Below are 15,056 nucleotides of genomic sequence, written 5' to 3'. Positions count from 1 at the left end.
TGTTGTGCTCAACAGCCTGCTTTTCATTGTATGCCACATACAGTAAAGTCAAAGTGCAAACGTGAAATATACTAATCGTTATTTACAACGCCATTTAGCATCTTGAAGTGGAGTGGCATTGTCCCGAAAGGACACATCTAAAGACCTGAGGCGACGAGGCTAACGTAGCTGAAGATAGCTGCAGCTATGAGCTTCTTCGGTTTTGGCCAAAGTGCGGACATAGACATAGTTTTAAATGATGCAGAAACAAGAAAAAAAGCGGAGCACAAAGGCGAAGACGGCAAAAAAGACAAGTATTTCTTGTTCTACGACGGGGAGACCGTGTCGGGCAAAGTCAACGTGACGCTCAAAAACCCGGGCAAGCGGCTGGAGCACAGCGGCATCAAGATCGAGTTCGTCGGCCAGATCGGTGAGACCGCCCGGGCCTGCACTTTGATCTCACATTTCACACGAGGGGGCCAGGGTTTTAAAGTCTTTTAAGTGACTGTTTTGTATCACTTAAACGCCACATTATACCCAACAAGGGAACGTGCAAGAGTTGCAGCTAAAGTGCTCAATGTCACTTTTCATAGCTAACAAGTGTCAGGTCCCGTGACAGATCGAGCCTGCATGCTGCCGTTTGCGCCTGACGCATCAGCTGAGTCGACAGAGGAAAGGGGGTGGGTTGACTTTATTCTACGTCCATAGGGCTGGCAGGGAGTCTGCAACTGACTTGTTGAGATACATTGTGGTCTTCATATGACAGGTTGATTCTAAAAGAAAAAAAACCGTCAAAGGAGGAGGTCGACCTTTCCACTGTATTTAGGCTATAGATTAACAATCCCACTCGTATCGATAGAGGGAGTGTGTAGTCAAATACACTGGAAGGCTTAGGTGTGTTACGAAGTTCAATGTCCCCCGATCATGCTACACACTTCCGGGTTGCAAAACCCATGTTTTTCTCATTCCCACATGTCGGCATTCTAGCAAGCCCGGCCTGTGGTGCATCTCATTTAAACAAGTTTCGTTTCAGGGCTTTGATAGTTCAATAAACGTTGTTTTTGCTGAGGTGGATTTTATGAGGATGCTTCTCGGTTGATCTCAGGGCAATAGAGAGACAGAGAGGGGACGTTTGCGACACCACGTGACCCTGTGAAAAGATGTGGAGCCTACGCAAACAGTGACAATGATACAGACAACAGTGATATAGCTGTGTACACCATATGACTTACCTTGATCCTTAGAAATAGGCCAAGGCTGCAGTGCATTGTGTCTAATCTTTAACAGGGCAGGTTCTTATAGCAGGTATACTAGTCAAACATTTAATAATACCATCTTTATTTCCGCAACACCCAGGTACAAACAATATTTTGATCAAACACTGGATAGCCCGGTCAGTCACATTTAAGGCAAACATTATTTCACAGTGATATGACTTATTAATGTGCTTATTAAGCTATTTATCAATCAATACATTTGTAACAAAGTCAAAATATAATCACTCTTACACTAAGACTAGGATGTGAGTTAACATCCCCCCCCTGCACAACGTTGCCATGTTGTTTTCAGGCAGAGACTGTTGTATTAAATGTCTGTTCATTTTTGACAAGTATCTAAGAAAACGGCATAGTCTGCTAAATGACACAACAACATAATGCATTTAAATATGTCTGAACTGCACGTCGTTTCCAGAGCTCTACTATGACCGAGGGAACCACCATGAGTTTGTGTCGCTGGTGAAGGACCTTGCACGTCCCGGAGAGATGACACAGTCTCAGACCTTCGACTTCGACTTCACACACGTGGAGAAGCCCTACGAGACGTACAGCGGTGCAAACGTCAAACTGCGGTAAGAAAATTCCCGGGGGTAATTAAAGCGAGATTCTGCATTCATTTAAACAATAGGTCATCTGAAACACTGGATCTGTGTGGTCGGCCCCACACAGACACACCAATGTTCTTAAAGTTACTGAAGCGCATTTTATGGAAACAAGATGACTCATAAAATCTGACTTGTTATTTTAAACCATTGTGTGTCTCTCATCATGCATTGTCAGTCACATGACCCATTTCCTCTTAATCCGTTCCGACTCAGCTACTTCCTGCGAGCGACGGTGGGGCGGCGGTTGAATGACATCACCAAAGAGCTGGACATCGTGGTTCACACGCTCAGTAGCTACCCGGAGATCAACTCCTCCATCAAGATGGAAGTGGGCATTGAGGACTGTCTGCACATCGAGTTTGAGTACAACAAGTCAAAGTAGGTGGTACTTCAGACAGAACGCTCCCATGTTTTTGATTGAGGATGCTGGGCGGAGATCGGAGGAGCACAACAATAAAAACACATTGAAAGATAAAGTAAATGTTAAATAAGCTGTCTGTTACATTTGACAGTTGTGAAGGGAGAGAGCAGAAAGTAGGGGAAGACCCACCCTCTACTCCCTACCTCCGAAATCACATTGAGAAGTGTTACATTTCACGAACTGGTGATTGTTAAGGAAAGATGGATTCCCAGACCCAATCACCCAACAGATGCCCAGATTGGAAAGAAATTAGCCAGGAGGTGTCTGAAATCGAAATTGGCTCATACAGGCAGGCGCAGTCAAGTTGAAACCAATATTCTCACAGCTTACTTAACTCACTAATAGCTGAAGGATGGCTGGGCTAACTCTAACAAATTACACCCAGATAGCTCTTAAATCTTGCCCACAGCACTATCTTAATTTTATTTAAATTCTCTATACGGTTGTAGTTTGGCTTTGGTGAAAGAGACGAGGGGTAGTGGGGAGTCACAAGAATTGTCAAAGCGGTCCGGTAGCAGTGTGCTCTCACTGCACCTCACCCCACCCCTCACTCCCCCTCCCATGTTCAGGTATCACCTGAAAGACGTGATCGTAGGCAAGATCTACTTCCTCCTGGTGCGAATCAAGATCCGCCACATGGAGATCGACATCATCAAGCGGGAAACCACGGGCACGGGGCCCAACGTCTACCACGAGAACGAAACCATCGCCAAGTATGAGATCATGGATGGAGCACCAGTCAGAGGTACCGCGCTCTGTCCTGGTCTGTGTTTGTGTTGTTTGGGAACATCTTGTGTGTCATAGGAGTGTTAAGCCCGGTCCTCAAACGAAACCTAGCTCAATTGGCCGGTTTTAGATTTTTATTTTGCATTTGCAGTTCTTTGCCGTATAGTGTGGTGGCGAGGTAGTTCGGCTCCCATACGATAGGTCCCGGGTTTGATCTCCAATGCCCGAAGACACTCGAGTTGCCCAACCCCTCTCTGAAATTCGCTTTAGACTACAGCATCTGGCCGTCGGCTAAATCACTCAATAGAAAAAGTCTCAAATTAGAAAGTCTTGTATATGAGCTTGTTCTTCATTCGAGCACATGACGACCCTCATCACAGTGGACGGATGCCGTCGTCCAGCCTTTCATATCAACCGGATTACTTTACACTTTCCTTGAGTTGAATTGGATCCATGTTGTCGCTGCTGCAGGGGAGTCCATCCCCATCCGGCTGTTCCTGGCCGGCTATGAGATGACGCCGACCATGAAGGACGTCAACAAGAAGTACTCTGTGCGCTACTACCTCAACCTGGTGCTCATAGACGAGGAGGAGAGACGCTACTTCAAGCAGCAGGTACCAACACACACACACGGCACAGGCAAAAACACAATGCCGTGTCGACTGCCAGTTAATCCACTCCTTAAGAGGCCCAGCATGTAGAGTTGATGGCTTCTAACGGTGAAGTTGCAGACTGCAACCAACTGGAAAGTTGTCAATGAAGAAGATAGACCTGCGTACTCCCACCGCTGGGTTCCCTTACGAGAGAACAATGTGATGATGCATGGCTTGTTGTTGAGGGTTTCTCACACGACGCGGTTCCCCAGGAGATCACGCTGTGGAGGAAGGGGGACGTCGTGAGGAAGAGCATGTCCCAGCAAGCGGCCATCGCCTCTCAGCGCTTCGAGGGCACGCCCAGGGTGGAGAAGTCCCCGGCCGTGGAGGACGACAGCTAGAGAGAGAGAGAGAGAGAGAGAGAGAGAGAGAGAGAGAGAGAGAGAGAGAGAGAGAGAGAGAGAGAGAGAGAGAGAGAGAGAGAGAGAGAGAGAGAGAGAGAGAGAGAGAGAGAGAGAGAGAGAGAGAGAGAGAGAGAGAGAGAGAGAGAGAGAGAGAGAGAGAGAGAGAGAGAGAGAGAGAGAGAGAGAGACCCTTTAAGGACCCCACACTGTTCTGCTGTTTGATTTCTGATGGAATGTACTTTTTTTTTTTTTTTCTATTTTGTCTGTAAGATTGAGTAAGGAATTGTGCATTGAACTGCAGCGAACACCAGATGGATTTTTACTCAGAAATAACATCTTTTTTTATGACATTTTTATTTTATTTCATTATTTTTGTTCTTTATGAGAAAAACTACCGTAATCTGGTACTCGGGGGAAGGATTTTGAAAGGTTTTTAAACAATGTTCAACAGTTTTCCGGAATTGGGATGTGTTTGTAACCAACTGCCATCTATGGCATGTCTGCAACATCGTCCAGAGAAGAACTGCATTTGTCTTTTATAAGACTTTGGCCATTTTACGTCAGTAAACTGGTCCACCTTTTTTGGTGATACTGATTGGTCAAATTTGTCCTCTTAACTTTTTAAGAAATTACATTAGAGTTATTTTCTAAGCATTTACAATGGAAGATATACAAGAAGTTCCAAGCAAACGGCAGAGTTTTGTTGATTGCACTTAAAGGCATACAATGAGGATGACATTTTTGCTCTTTAGAGCATTGGTCTTTAACTGTGCTTGAACCCTCTCCATACATTCCAAGCCTTTCACTATCCTTCTCAAAAGAAATTACAATTTGTATGTACAACATCCATTTTACCAGCATTTTAATATGGTTTTGATGGTATGTCAGTTGAAAAACTGATTGTTTTGTAAATTTGCTGCTGCTAAAACAAGTGTGTGTGTGCGACTTTTAAACAAAACCCCATTGTATAATTTGCAGTTAATTAACTCAATTTGTAGCCTGCCAATGCTATTTGCTCTTTAATCAATTTTAACTTTTCTTTTATCTTTGATCCATGCCAATTATTTAAAGTGTGAGAGTCAAGAGACTAGTGTTTTCAAAATAAATAAGTTGACTCGTGAATTTGCCAAACAAAAAAGGCCCTCCACTCCACTAATCCCTGGGTTTATCAAGAGGAATGAGTCAGTATTGCGCCAATGGTCTGCCTGTAGTGTAGCTAATGTAGATGCCTGCCACATCAGGCTAGTGGGCTAGACTGGCCAGGCCACCTCTTACGCATGACGTCGCCAGTAGTTGAGTAGTATTGTGCCTCATTGTCTGTTGCCAAACGGTTTCAGATGAACCCTTAAAATATGGATGTTGTCTCCTTTTCAGCCCAGTGCCTCTAAAGTTTGTTTTAAATGTTTTAATTGGGCACACGCCCACCTCCATTGGTGACCACAGAGTGCACAGTCACGCACACACACAGCATTCTTCCTTCTTTGCTGGATCAGTTTTTTGCTGTTGAAACCCCACCCTACCCCCTCTCCCCATTACACCTTGGGTTTAGAGAAGGTATAGGGTGGCATATCTCACATGTTCGTGTTGGTCTTGTCTCAGCCGTCTTTGGTCCTGCTAGAGCCTTCTAACTGTGTCTGCATAGTTGCTGTATCTCAACTGGAGAGGACCAGTGCAGGCCATGCCTTCACACCACATCGTGGTTGTTATTGTTGATGAAGTGCATTATTGTGCGTGTCTCAGAGCAACTCTGACTGTAGTTCGGCCGTTTGGATCTTCAATGCTATTCTAGGTTGCTTGAGGCCTAGATCTATTACTCAGGACATAGGTCAATGCCATCTTGAGGAGGTGTTTGACTCTGCGCCCTGGATGGCAGTATCAGTGCATAGTGTGTTTGAGTCATATCCTTAAGATCATTGTTGTATGGGTGAGCATTGAGAAGTAATCTTTTTTTTTTTTTTTTATTGGAGGGAAGGGTGTTGTGGTGAAGGACTGGTTCAACATTCAGTTGCACTGCCACTCTTTAATGTATATAAGATGTGTATATTTGTATCTCTAAAAAAAAACCTTTAAAAGAGTAAAAAGCACTGAAGCCATGCGTCCAGGGCTCAGCCTCATTCATACTGCTTGGCCTGTATTCTTTTTCATGTCCGCAAGTTATATCACTATAAATCTTTGCTGTTTAACCTTTCTTAGCATTTATTATGACGGGATGATTCTTTGGCAGTTAATAAACTGTTTAATAAGATCACCTTATCAGACACATTAAGGTTTGTTTTTAACTGGTACGACCAATAACCGGAATACTAAAGATATCTTGCAAGATATAAAGACATTTTTATAGATTTTGATTTCTTTCTGCCATGTTCTTTATCCAGATATTTCTTTCTTTCTTTATAATCTTCCCTTGACTTCAATAAGTCATGTATTGAAAATGTCAAGTAGGCCTACTATGTGTGTGTGTGTGCGTGCATGGCCATTGTTGTGTCCTTGAAAAGTGGGTTGTGTTTCCCTTTTTTAGAGGTACACCCTACTCCACATATTTCTTTTCCTGGTTTACTCATTGTGTTATTTTGTCAGTTTGCCCTTCAAAAATTAAGCCATTAGTATTGGAGGATTTGGGCAGTGGGGGCGATCCGTGCAGTGTTTACTAACCTACTTTGTGACGAGAATGCAAACAAAAAATAAAGTGAGAAAATATTAGGAAATACAGAACACAAATGCACAATGTAAAATAGCTCCTTTGTACATGAAATGTTTCGCTCACTATAATTTTTATCATGTTTTCTATTTCTGCTATTTTTAATTAAAGAGTACTAATTTAGTCTTATTACACAGGAACATGTTTGTATTATCAATTTTAGCACATTTCTGTTCATGAATCCTGGTATTAAACTTTAAATGTATTTTTAAATACCTGAAAATGTACTAATTCATCATGGAGCATAAATTCTGCACTCCATAAAGGTGTATTACTATTGTTAAAGTTATTTGCCATTACAGACTAGACAAACTAATGACTTGAATTAGTTATTTTAAATAGTTATATCTAAAATGTGAAAGCATCCTAACTCAATATAATTAAATGTCATGACCCCCAGGTAATCTTTCAGCACTTTAAGATACAAACATATGTGCATACCTTGCAGTATTCCGACGCCATTTGTAGATTTTCTGTGCACCTTTCACCTCTTGCTTTTACAAGTGACTGCAAACTAAGGGGTTATTAGTTCACCCCTTCCAGCTGCCATCTGCGGGACAATTTGACCTGCACTATAATGGATGGTTTAATAGGTTGACACTAAGTTCAGCATGTATGCGAAGCAAACATTGATTCACGTTAGGTTTTCCTGAATGAGTGTCCAAGCATTTTTCAGGCGCAGATACCGTCACCTCTCCAAACACAAACATTGCGCAAATATTCCTCAAGCCACATTCTTGTGAAATACATGCAATGGATAACTGAGAAGTGATTCATCTTAACATCTGCTCATATTCATTTGCGTGCAAACCGTTTCTCCAATGGCATGTATTCAATTGTATGTAATGTTATTTCATTCTAAAACAGCAATAGGTAGTCTAAAGAAGTGCAGCAAACAAATTGACGAGGTAAAAGTACTTGAAACTACGACCAAAGAGTAGTTTGGTGACATAGACCCAGCTCTTCGGAGTTCATTATGTGAGGGATGTAGTAGGTACCTGCTGTGACCTTTATTCCATTACTTGGTCGAGAGCATTGTTTGGAAACTGTTCGGAAAAAAATACCTTAATGACCCATCATCTTGCAGTCGTCACTAAACCATTGGTCCCCGCTTGCAGGAATAAACGCTCCATTGTTGTCTGTCTCTGTACCCACACGCGATCTGACAGCATTCGTAGGCCTACTTCATGTAGGAGGATAAAAGCTACTCAGTTTTGTAGACGTTGTCATAATTCTCACAGTGTATATGTTGGAATTACGTCAACGGTGTAACAGGAAAAAAAAGAGCAAAACTTTTCATGGTGTTATTACCAGGCTATGGCACTGACGCCCTCTATTGGTTAAACGCCGAAGGTTGAAGGTAGATCAAAGGGAGGCGAGGAGATAAGACATTCCCTTCCCTACCAATAGTCGAATGACAATACCAAATCATTAAACACAGTGTACACCAGAGCTCCGGTTAAGCCTTCAACACCATCATGTCCATGACGGTTCTCTGAGGGCCTGGTTTGGGAGTAGCCTAGTGGTTAAATGTATCCAATAAAACAAGGCCAACGTGTGGTATTCAAAAACCAAACAAGTCCCAGCAGTGTTTTGAACAGTTCAGCTGTGTCGCGGTGGGCTTGGCAGGCAGAGCGGCGTGCAACATACGTCTCGCGGCTGCTCCCCTTGCTGCGCGAGGCTGCGCACCATTCTGAATGATACCCACGCGCCCCGTGCTCGCTCCCGCCACAAACTGGATTCATTGGTTATCGGCGCGCGCGCTCTGCAAGTTCCCCGTACGACCAGGGGATTGAACCGTTCGCTCGTTCCTCGTTAAGTTTTCACCTCGTAAAGGGTGTCTCAAGAGCCGACGGGACTTTGGTGAATTTGTTTGTTTTAAGAGCCGAGAGCGCGCCACGTTAAGCCTCCCAGGGTGAAAGTGTTTCATTGAGTATGGTCAGCAAAGTGATTTAAATCCGCCGTTCATGAGCCGTGTCCTGTGGGAACGGTTTTGTTCGTGGCTCGATAATGACGAGGGGGCTGCCGGGGTCGTTGCCTGCGGTTTAGCACCAGTCGTTTGAAACGTGTTTTCGGTGGAGAATGATCTCCGACGTGTTTTTGCTCTGATGGATGAAGCCGTGCTGGTGGATCTGCTGTTGAAGACGCCGAGCGGAGATAACAGCAGCAGCACAACACTACAGAGCGACAGCGAAAGCTAAGCCCGCCGACGCCGACGTTAACATCAGGTCACCGGCTCTGTTCTGACCCATACAGGTATTTCTTATACGTAGTGTTTGTTTACGGATGTGCGAGTTTGCGATTAATGGTTGGGCTTTTCTGTGGCACATCTGTTTACATCTGCAGCGTGTGTTACATGCACACGGTCGGTACATGTGTGTCAGTGGACCAGCTACAACATATGCATGGAGGCAATGTAAAGCAGATTTACTCAACTCGAGCCTGGCGTCTGTTTGCATGAGCAATGTTGCCTGTGTGCTCTCCGTAAGTTTGTAGTGAGATGCGTCCACACTTAAATGTCCCCAACGCGCTGTATTTCCCTCTTATGTCTAACCTTACCGGTGGGATTTCTGTGCATGTTTCCAGTTATAACAAAAATATCCAATAGCAATGTTTCCATAGCCTCTAATCGTGTTGTTGATTCAATTAAGATAGCATTACTTTGAATTAAACGATTGATTAAGCCTACTATAAGGTCAAGAACAAACTCGAAATTAGAGGTTGGCTTGGTGCAAGAGATGACATATTTAATCATTCGCTGCACTCATGTTTTCCTGCTTGATTAATGGCATTTAAAAACACATATTCGAGTGTAGCCTACATACACACCTGGGCACCCTGGTAGCAGTCTACATGCCACCCTCAGCCACACTATCCTTTTACAAGGACGCGAATCGATTGCATAGAGTCCATGTTGTTTGTTTTGGAGTCATGTTTATCATTTATTTACCGAAGGTGTGGAGTGCCTTAAAAGTGTTTTGTTGTATAAGCGCAGAGCCCCCCCACCCACCCCTTGCTAAAAGAAACCGCACTTTAAATTTGACAATGTATTGCCTGCTCCCCACTGTCTTTTTACATTAGAGAATGGAGGTTGAACAGTGTGGGGTTCCCACCAGAATAGAGCACCCTTCTTTGTCTTGTGCAAGTTCCACTTAACAGTCAGCCAACAGACTGAGAGCTGGACGACGGAGAAGGTTTATTCTTACCAGGTCCTCAAACTGATGGATGGGGGGGGGGGGGGGGGAGGCTGTATTCATGAAAAAACGTGGTCAATGCAGATGAGGTCCTTGGCAGGGAACAGTGAGATTTGTGTCCTTCAGGTCTTTCTGCTGTGGCATGGAGGAATTGGGCCCGCAACATTTAAGGGACGGGCTCAAATGACTCATCAGTTTAACGGCCTGTTTTTATGTGGCTTTATGTACGGATCGAAGGACATATGGGGTCTATACTTATTTGTTGGGCCTTTCTTGTATTTCCTTTGTCTTGATGCGTTCGAAATGGGTTTGTTTTCAAGAAAATAATCTGTTTCCTACATTTGGCATGTGCTAATATGGTGGTCATTTTATCACGAGGATAAACGAGTAAGCATGAATTGTACGTACCGCAACCACAAGGCTTCCAGTGCAACATCACCACGTAACTTTTCCTTCTGGAAAGGATTAATCATTGTGCTGCTTGTTCTGTAAAGGATGGCTGACATCAGGACATTCAGTAACAGGACTGTGAAACCGTGTCTCCGATGCCCTATTACTGACACAATCGCCAATCAATTGCCCCTGCAAGCAAATGGCTGTGAAAAAGCGTATTGTGGCATTCATAGTGATTTACTGTCTCAAGCCTAGACGAGAATGAAAATGTTTTTTTGTAATCTGTGTATGAATGTAGCATAGCCTAGTGTTGCATTTATTTGTGTTGTGTCATGTTGTGTACGTATCTTCTGTCAAGGATAAGATGCAATAAAATAATGCTGCATAAGGTAAGGTGAGGGCTGCTAAAACTGTACTCTGGTATTGTCTAAACCAGGAATCCTCACTGGTTTTGTGTGATTTTATAGTTTACAGATGAAAAATGATATGGCCTGTCCACCACCAAATCTTGATCCACGAGGACAATTGAGAAAAAAAAAAATATTTAGTGTTCATTCTGAAACAAACTAGGCCTTAATGCTTTCTGCAATTACATTCCATCTTAAGGGATGCACTGCAGTCACACTTGCAGAATAATTTCACACTGACCACATATAAAACATTCACAGGCGTCGTTAGTAAGGCCTGCAATTAAAACTTTTGAAACTTTTATGGCTGGGCTCAGGGGAGGCTACTTACTTCAGTAGTCCATTGATCAAATACGCACTGGAACGCATTCGAAGCACCTAAGCCCGCAAGGAAAACACTCACAAACAAGCAGAGCTGTACAGGGCTGTGCTCCAACACAGGGATGAGTGGGTTCCTCCCCCTTAAGAGTGGGAGAGCACACGGACGCCAAATCTTTCACGGATTGTCTTCTAAAGGAGAAGGCTATTTATCCGCTATGCTGATGAACTCCCTAACGATGGCTTGCCCTTGCGTGTTGGTGTGTTTTAAAATGACCATTTCACACCGGATTTTAGGTGGCAGTATTGGGGGGTTTGTCCATCAGGTTATATGCATCATGGTTCCTTGAGTAAAGTAAATGCAATCGTTATGCAGGCAATACATTTAGGTTGTCAGGCTGAAACATTAATTTAATCTTTCACAGCTGCTGTAGCACTGCCAGTTGAGTAACTACTGGCTTCAGCAGACCGTGTTGTATTAAGATTAGAGGGATTCATAGAAAGTATTGGGATGTGGTTTTATTGTTGTCCATGATTCATATATCTCCAAAAATCAGGCTTCAGTAACTCTGTTGATTAGGGAGACCAGATGTTGTCCAAAGTTGATACGATTTTTATAATTGTGGGTTCACATTTTTAGCGACTACCTGACTACAGACAAATAAAAGTTACAACTAATTATTATCGATATATTGTTATTTCTGATGTAATCCTACTTAACATGCTGTGTTACTGGTTTGTTTTTGCTATGTGACAGAGCAAATCTTATATCTGGAAATTGGTACGGAATTATTGCAAGTGAATTGTTTGCGGAGAAGCAACAGACCCGATTCATATATTTGGCAAAATGTCTGTTTGGGGATACGGAAATTCACTCAGCCATACATTTATAATTTAATCAGCCCATTTTTTAAATTGGTAGCAGGACTGATTGGACCCTACACCGCTGTTATGCAACCACCCACTTTGTTTTGTTGACTCATTTGTGTTGCTGAAACCTCTCGGGCTTTCAAAGGTCTTGTTGTGGTTCAGAGGTTTTTCTATTTTCTTTCTATCCTCAGCGGCCTCACACAAAGGCAGACGTGACCTCTGAACCTGGCCTCAGAAATGAATGCATTGTGTTGAGCCAAACAGCCATTGTGTATTCCTTCTGCAGGGTCATTAATTAAACATATTGCATAGCATCGACGATCCGGTGTCCTGAAACGCATGCAGCACCATGAACCAGAGAAGAGGACTCTTCTTCACTTGTCGTGTTTCTCAAATGCATCCTCATTCAAGATGACTGCACAGTCACAGGCCTCAGTGATTGCCACAGAACTCCCAGCAGAGATTCCGATCCCCCCGTTTACAATTCTGGCATGGAGAATGGCGGCTTTGGTTAGAAAGCTGCCAGGATATTCCCACAATAGCAGGGTGGAGGATAATGAGGTGGTCCTGACGGGATGGAATTCTCATTCAAGGCCATCTTGGCAGCAAGTTTGTGCAACAACTCAAAAGATTCACTCTGGGGGGACTGGGAAGGCGATACTCCTGTCTGCTGTGGCATGGAACCTGTCCCTGTTCAATATGTTGTGACAACACAGGCAAAGCCTACTGTCCCCATTGGAGGCTTGCTGAGACACATTTCTTCACTATATTTTTCCCATGTTGTATTTTTCCAAGTCATTTATATTATTATGCAGGGGTTGTATAAAAGCAGCATAATGTGTAATGCTGGTTTAAAAAATAATAATAAGTTATTTCCAGAGAAAGATAATGCCTACATTAGAGTGGTGTTGCAGAAAGTGGTAATCTAATTGAATGGAGTTGCAAAGCAAATAAAAAGACGACGAGAATGGAAAAATGGAAGACGGATATGGAAGCAAATCACTGCCATACGGTTTGGAAATTTAAAATGTGGAAATGTGAAGACCTTTTGAATCCATAACATCGAAACACATCGATTCAGGTAATCTGAATACATGCGTAGCATAATTATACAGCTATTGATGGCTATGGTCATTAATTGAGATGATTTGCCCTCGCTCAGAGTCATTTGTGAATATTTAAAATGGATAACTAACGAGTCATTCTCCATTCTCGTACACTGACAGGCCAGCAGTCTGTTCGATTGATTTCAGTCTCTATGGTTTAGGGCTATCCTTGAATTCCCTGTTACTTCAGTTTGAAATTTTATGAATATCGTGTTTGAAATATCTGCAACTTCAGCTTTGCATCTGAAGTAGACTGTATATAAATTAGTTATTATTCTGCAACTCTATTGGGGTTGGAATGCTTTCGTCCTCTAAAAAACACCAATATTTATATAATAATAGTATAAATGGTATTTGTAACACCTCTGATGTTTGTTTCTGTAATTCTGCTTACAGAAACTAATTTAAAATGAATGAACAGTTGTTGTTGGGTGAGGTTATGGTTTTGAATGAGCATTCCAAAGCATAGACATTCATAAAGCGTAGCCTTCTGCCGCCTCACCCTAATACCTTCACTTGTTATAGCTCCTAGTGACAGTTGGGCTTCAGTGGAGGCCTAGCCCGGGTGCCTTTCATCAGCTGTGGATTTGGCAGCCAGTAATTAGGTCAATGGGTGTCCCCTTAGTGGGCCCGTAAGGGCTATATATTTAATTATTTTATTCAATCAATGCTACGGAAGTAATTACGAACTGTTGAAATGGTTTGTTGATTGTGTTGAGCATACACTATTTTATAACATTTGTTTGGCCATGTGGGCACAAGGATATCAGTGCAATTGAGTGTTTTTGGCTAGTGTCCTTTGTTGTACTCTTGTACTCTTTCCCTTTCATACAGTCCCGCTGAAGGGGCTCTTTGCTAAAGCACCTCTCCTTTTGGCTTCCTCGTCCTGCTCTCCACTCATCTGTCATATTTTCAAATGATGATTGTGTGCAACTCACGACAAACTACTGCTTTTCTTGCCCAAAAAGAGTCATCAATTAATTGAAATTCTTTAGATTCGTCTCGCACATTCTTACAGAAATGTGTGTATAAGTGTGTGTAGAAGTGTATTGGCTCTCATTAACTCCTTTTTCTCATCTGAGAGAAAGGATTTTCCCAGGATTTTCCCAGGAGTTTCCATGGAAGATGGAACTTATTGAGAAGTTCAATGCTGGTGGCAATGGGTTGACTGCATGTATGCATATTTCTATATATTCTATATATCATGTGCACTGATGCTTTCAGGGTTAAAACCAGCTTTTTAAATTATGGTTATAACAGTTTTTTTTGCCATCTATTTCATACGTTCAATAAATTGAGGAAAAGTTGGACATATCAAGTTCTACCACCCTCTTTCCTTTTTTACGTCATGCTTTTCTTACTTAAAATGTGAGTCAGGCCTAGATTTCCATGATTCACTACTGACATTGTTTTGATGGCCGAACCCATTTCACACATCTCACTTTCATTTCAGCGAGCTGCAACTTGTTTTGAAATCCATAAAAACTTGTATTTGCAAACAGTGAGGAACTAATTTGAATTGTCCTTGAATCAATCCAAAAAAAGATGTTCACCAATGTTCTGGATATTCAAAATGATACATGTGGCTGCCTGCACTGCACACACACTTTTTCTAACCATCAATGGTGATTTGGAATTTGTTTATTTGGTGAGTTGAGAACTAGTTTGGAAAATCGGTGAAGGAGAAGTATTGTTATTCACCTAAATAGTTTTCCCTCTTAGTGTGGTGACTTGTTGAAGCGTTCTTCTTGGAAGAATAGTCTGGTATCAGTGTTGTGAGTCAACAACAAGCTCATAGTTCCATAGGGGAGATTGCAGATGGTTTCAGAATGCAGTTCATGTTCTGATCAGGGTTAATGGAGAAAAACACAAAGTGCTACTACACACACTTTTACATTGATTCAAGTTGCATGTTTGTCTCAAACAGTGCACATAGAGTTCATAAAACCATCATTAAAAGGGAATTGTAGTGGTTTCTAGGGAAGAGGCTGAATTCAAACAACCTCTTTCATGATGTTAAAATACATTCGGTGGAAGGCACTGTGTTCCAGAAGGGGTATTATTA

At 42.5% G+C, this 15,056-nt stretch overlaps 1 protein-coding gene across 1 annotated transcript; it reads left to right on the top strand.

Annotated features, from left to right (window-relative positions):
- On the top strand, positions 1-4,085 carry vps26bl (vacuolar protein sorting 26 homolog B, like). The gene is made up of 6 exons (XM_084473954.1): positions 1-409; positions 1,672-1,828; positions 2,075-2,239; positions 2,852-3,027; positions 3,480-3,622; positions 3,874-4,085. Exons 1-6 carry the CDS (start codon positions 187-189, stop codon positions 4,000-4,002), a joined length of 993 nt encoding a protein of 330 aa, XP_084330080.1. The 5' UTR covers positions 1-186; the 3' UTR covers positions 4,003-4,085.
- Positions 4,086-15,056: the final 10,971 nt, after the last annotated feature.

The sequence above is a fragment of the Micromesistius poutassou genome (genome assembly GCF_964030765.1).
Source record: "Micromesistius poutassou genome assembly, chromosome: 10".
Classification (NCBI taxonomy): Eukaryota; Metazoa; Chordata; class Actinopteri; order Gadiformes; family Gadidae; genus Micromesistius; species Micromesistius poutassou.
The sequence above is the reverse complement of the archived record's forward strand: the minus strand, read 5'-3'. Positions and strand labels throughout refer to the sequence as shown.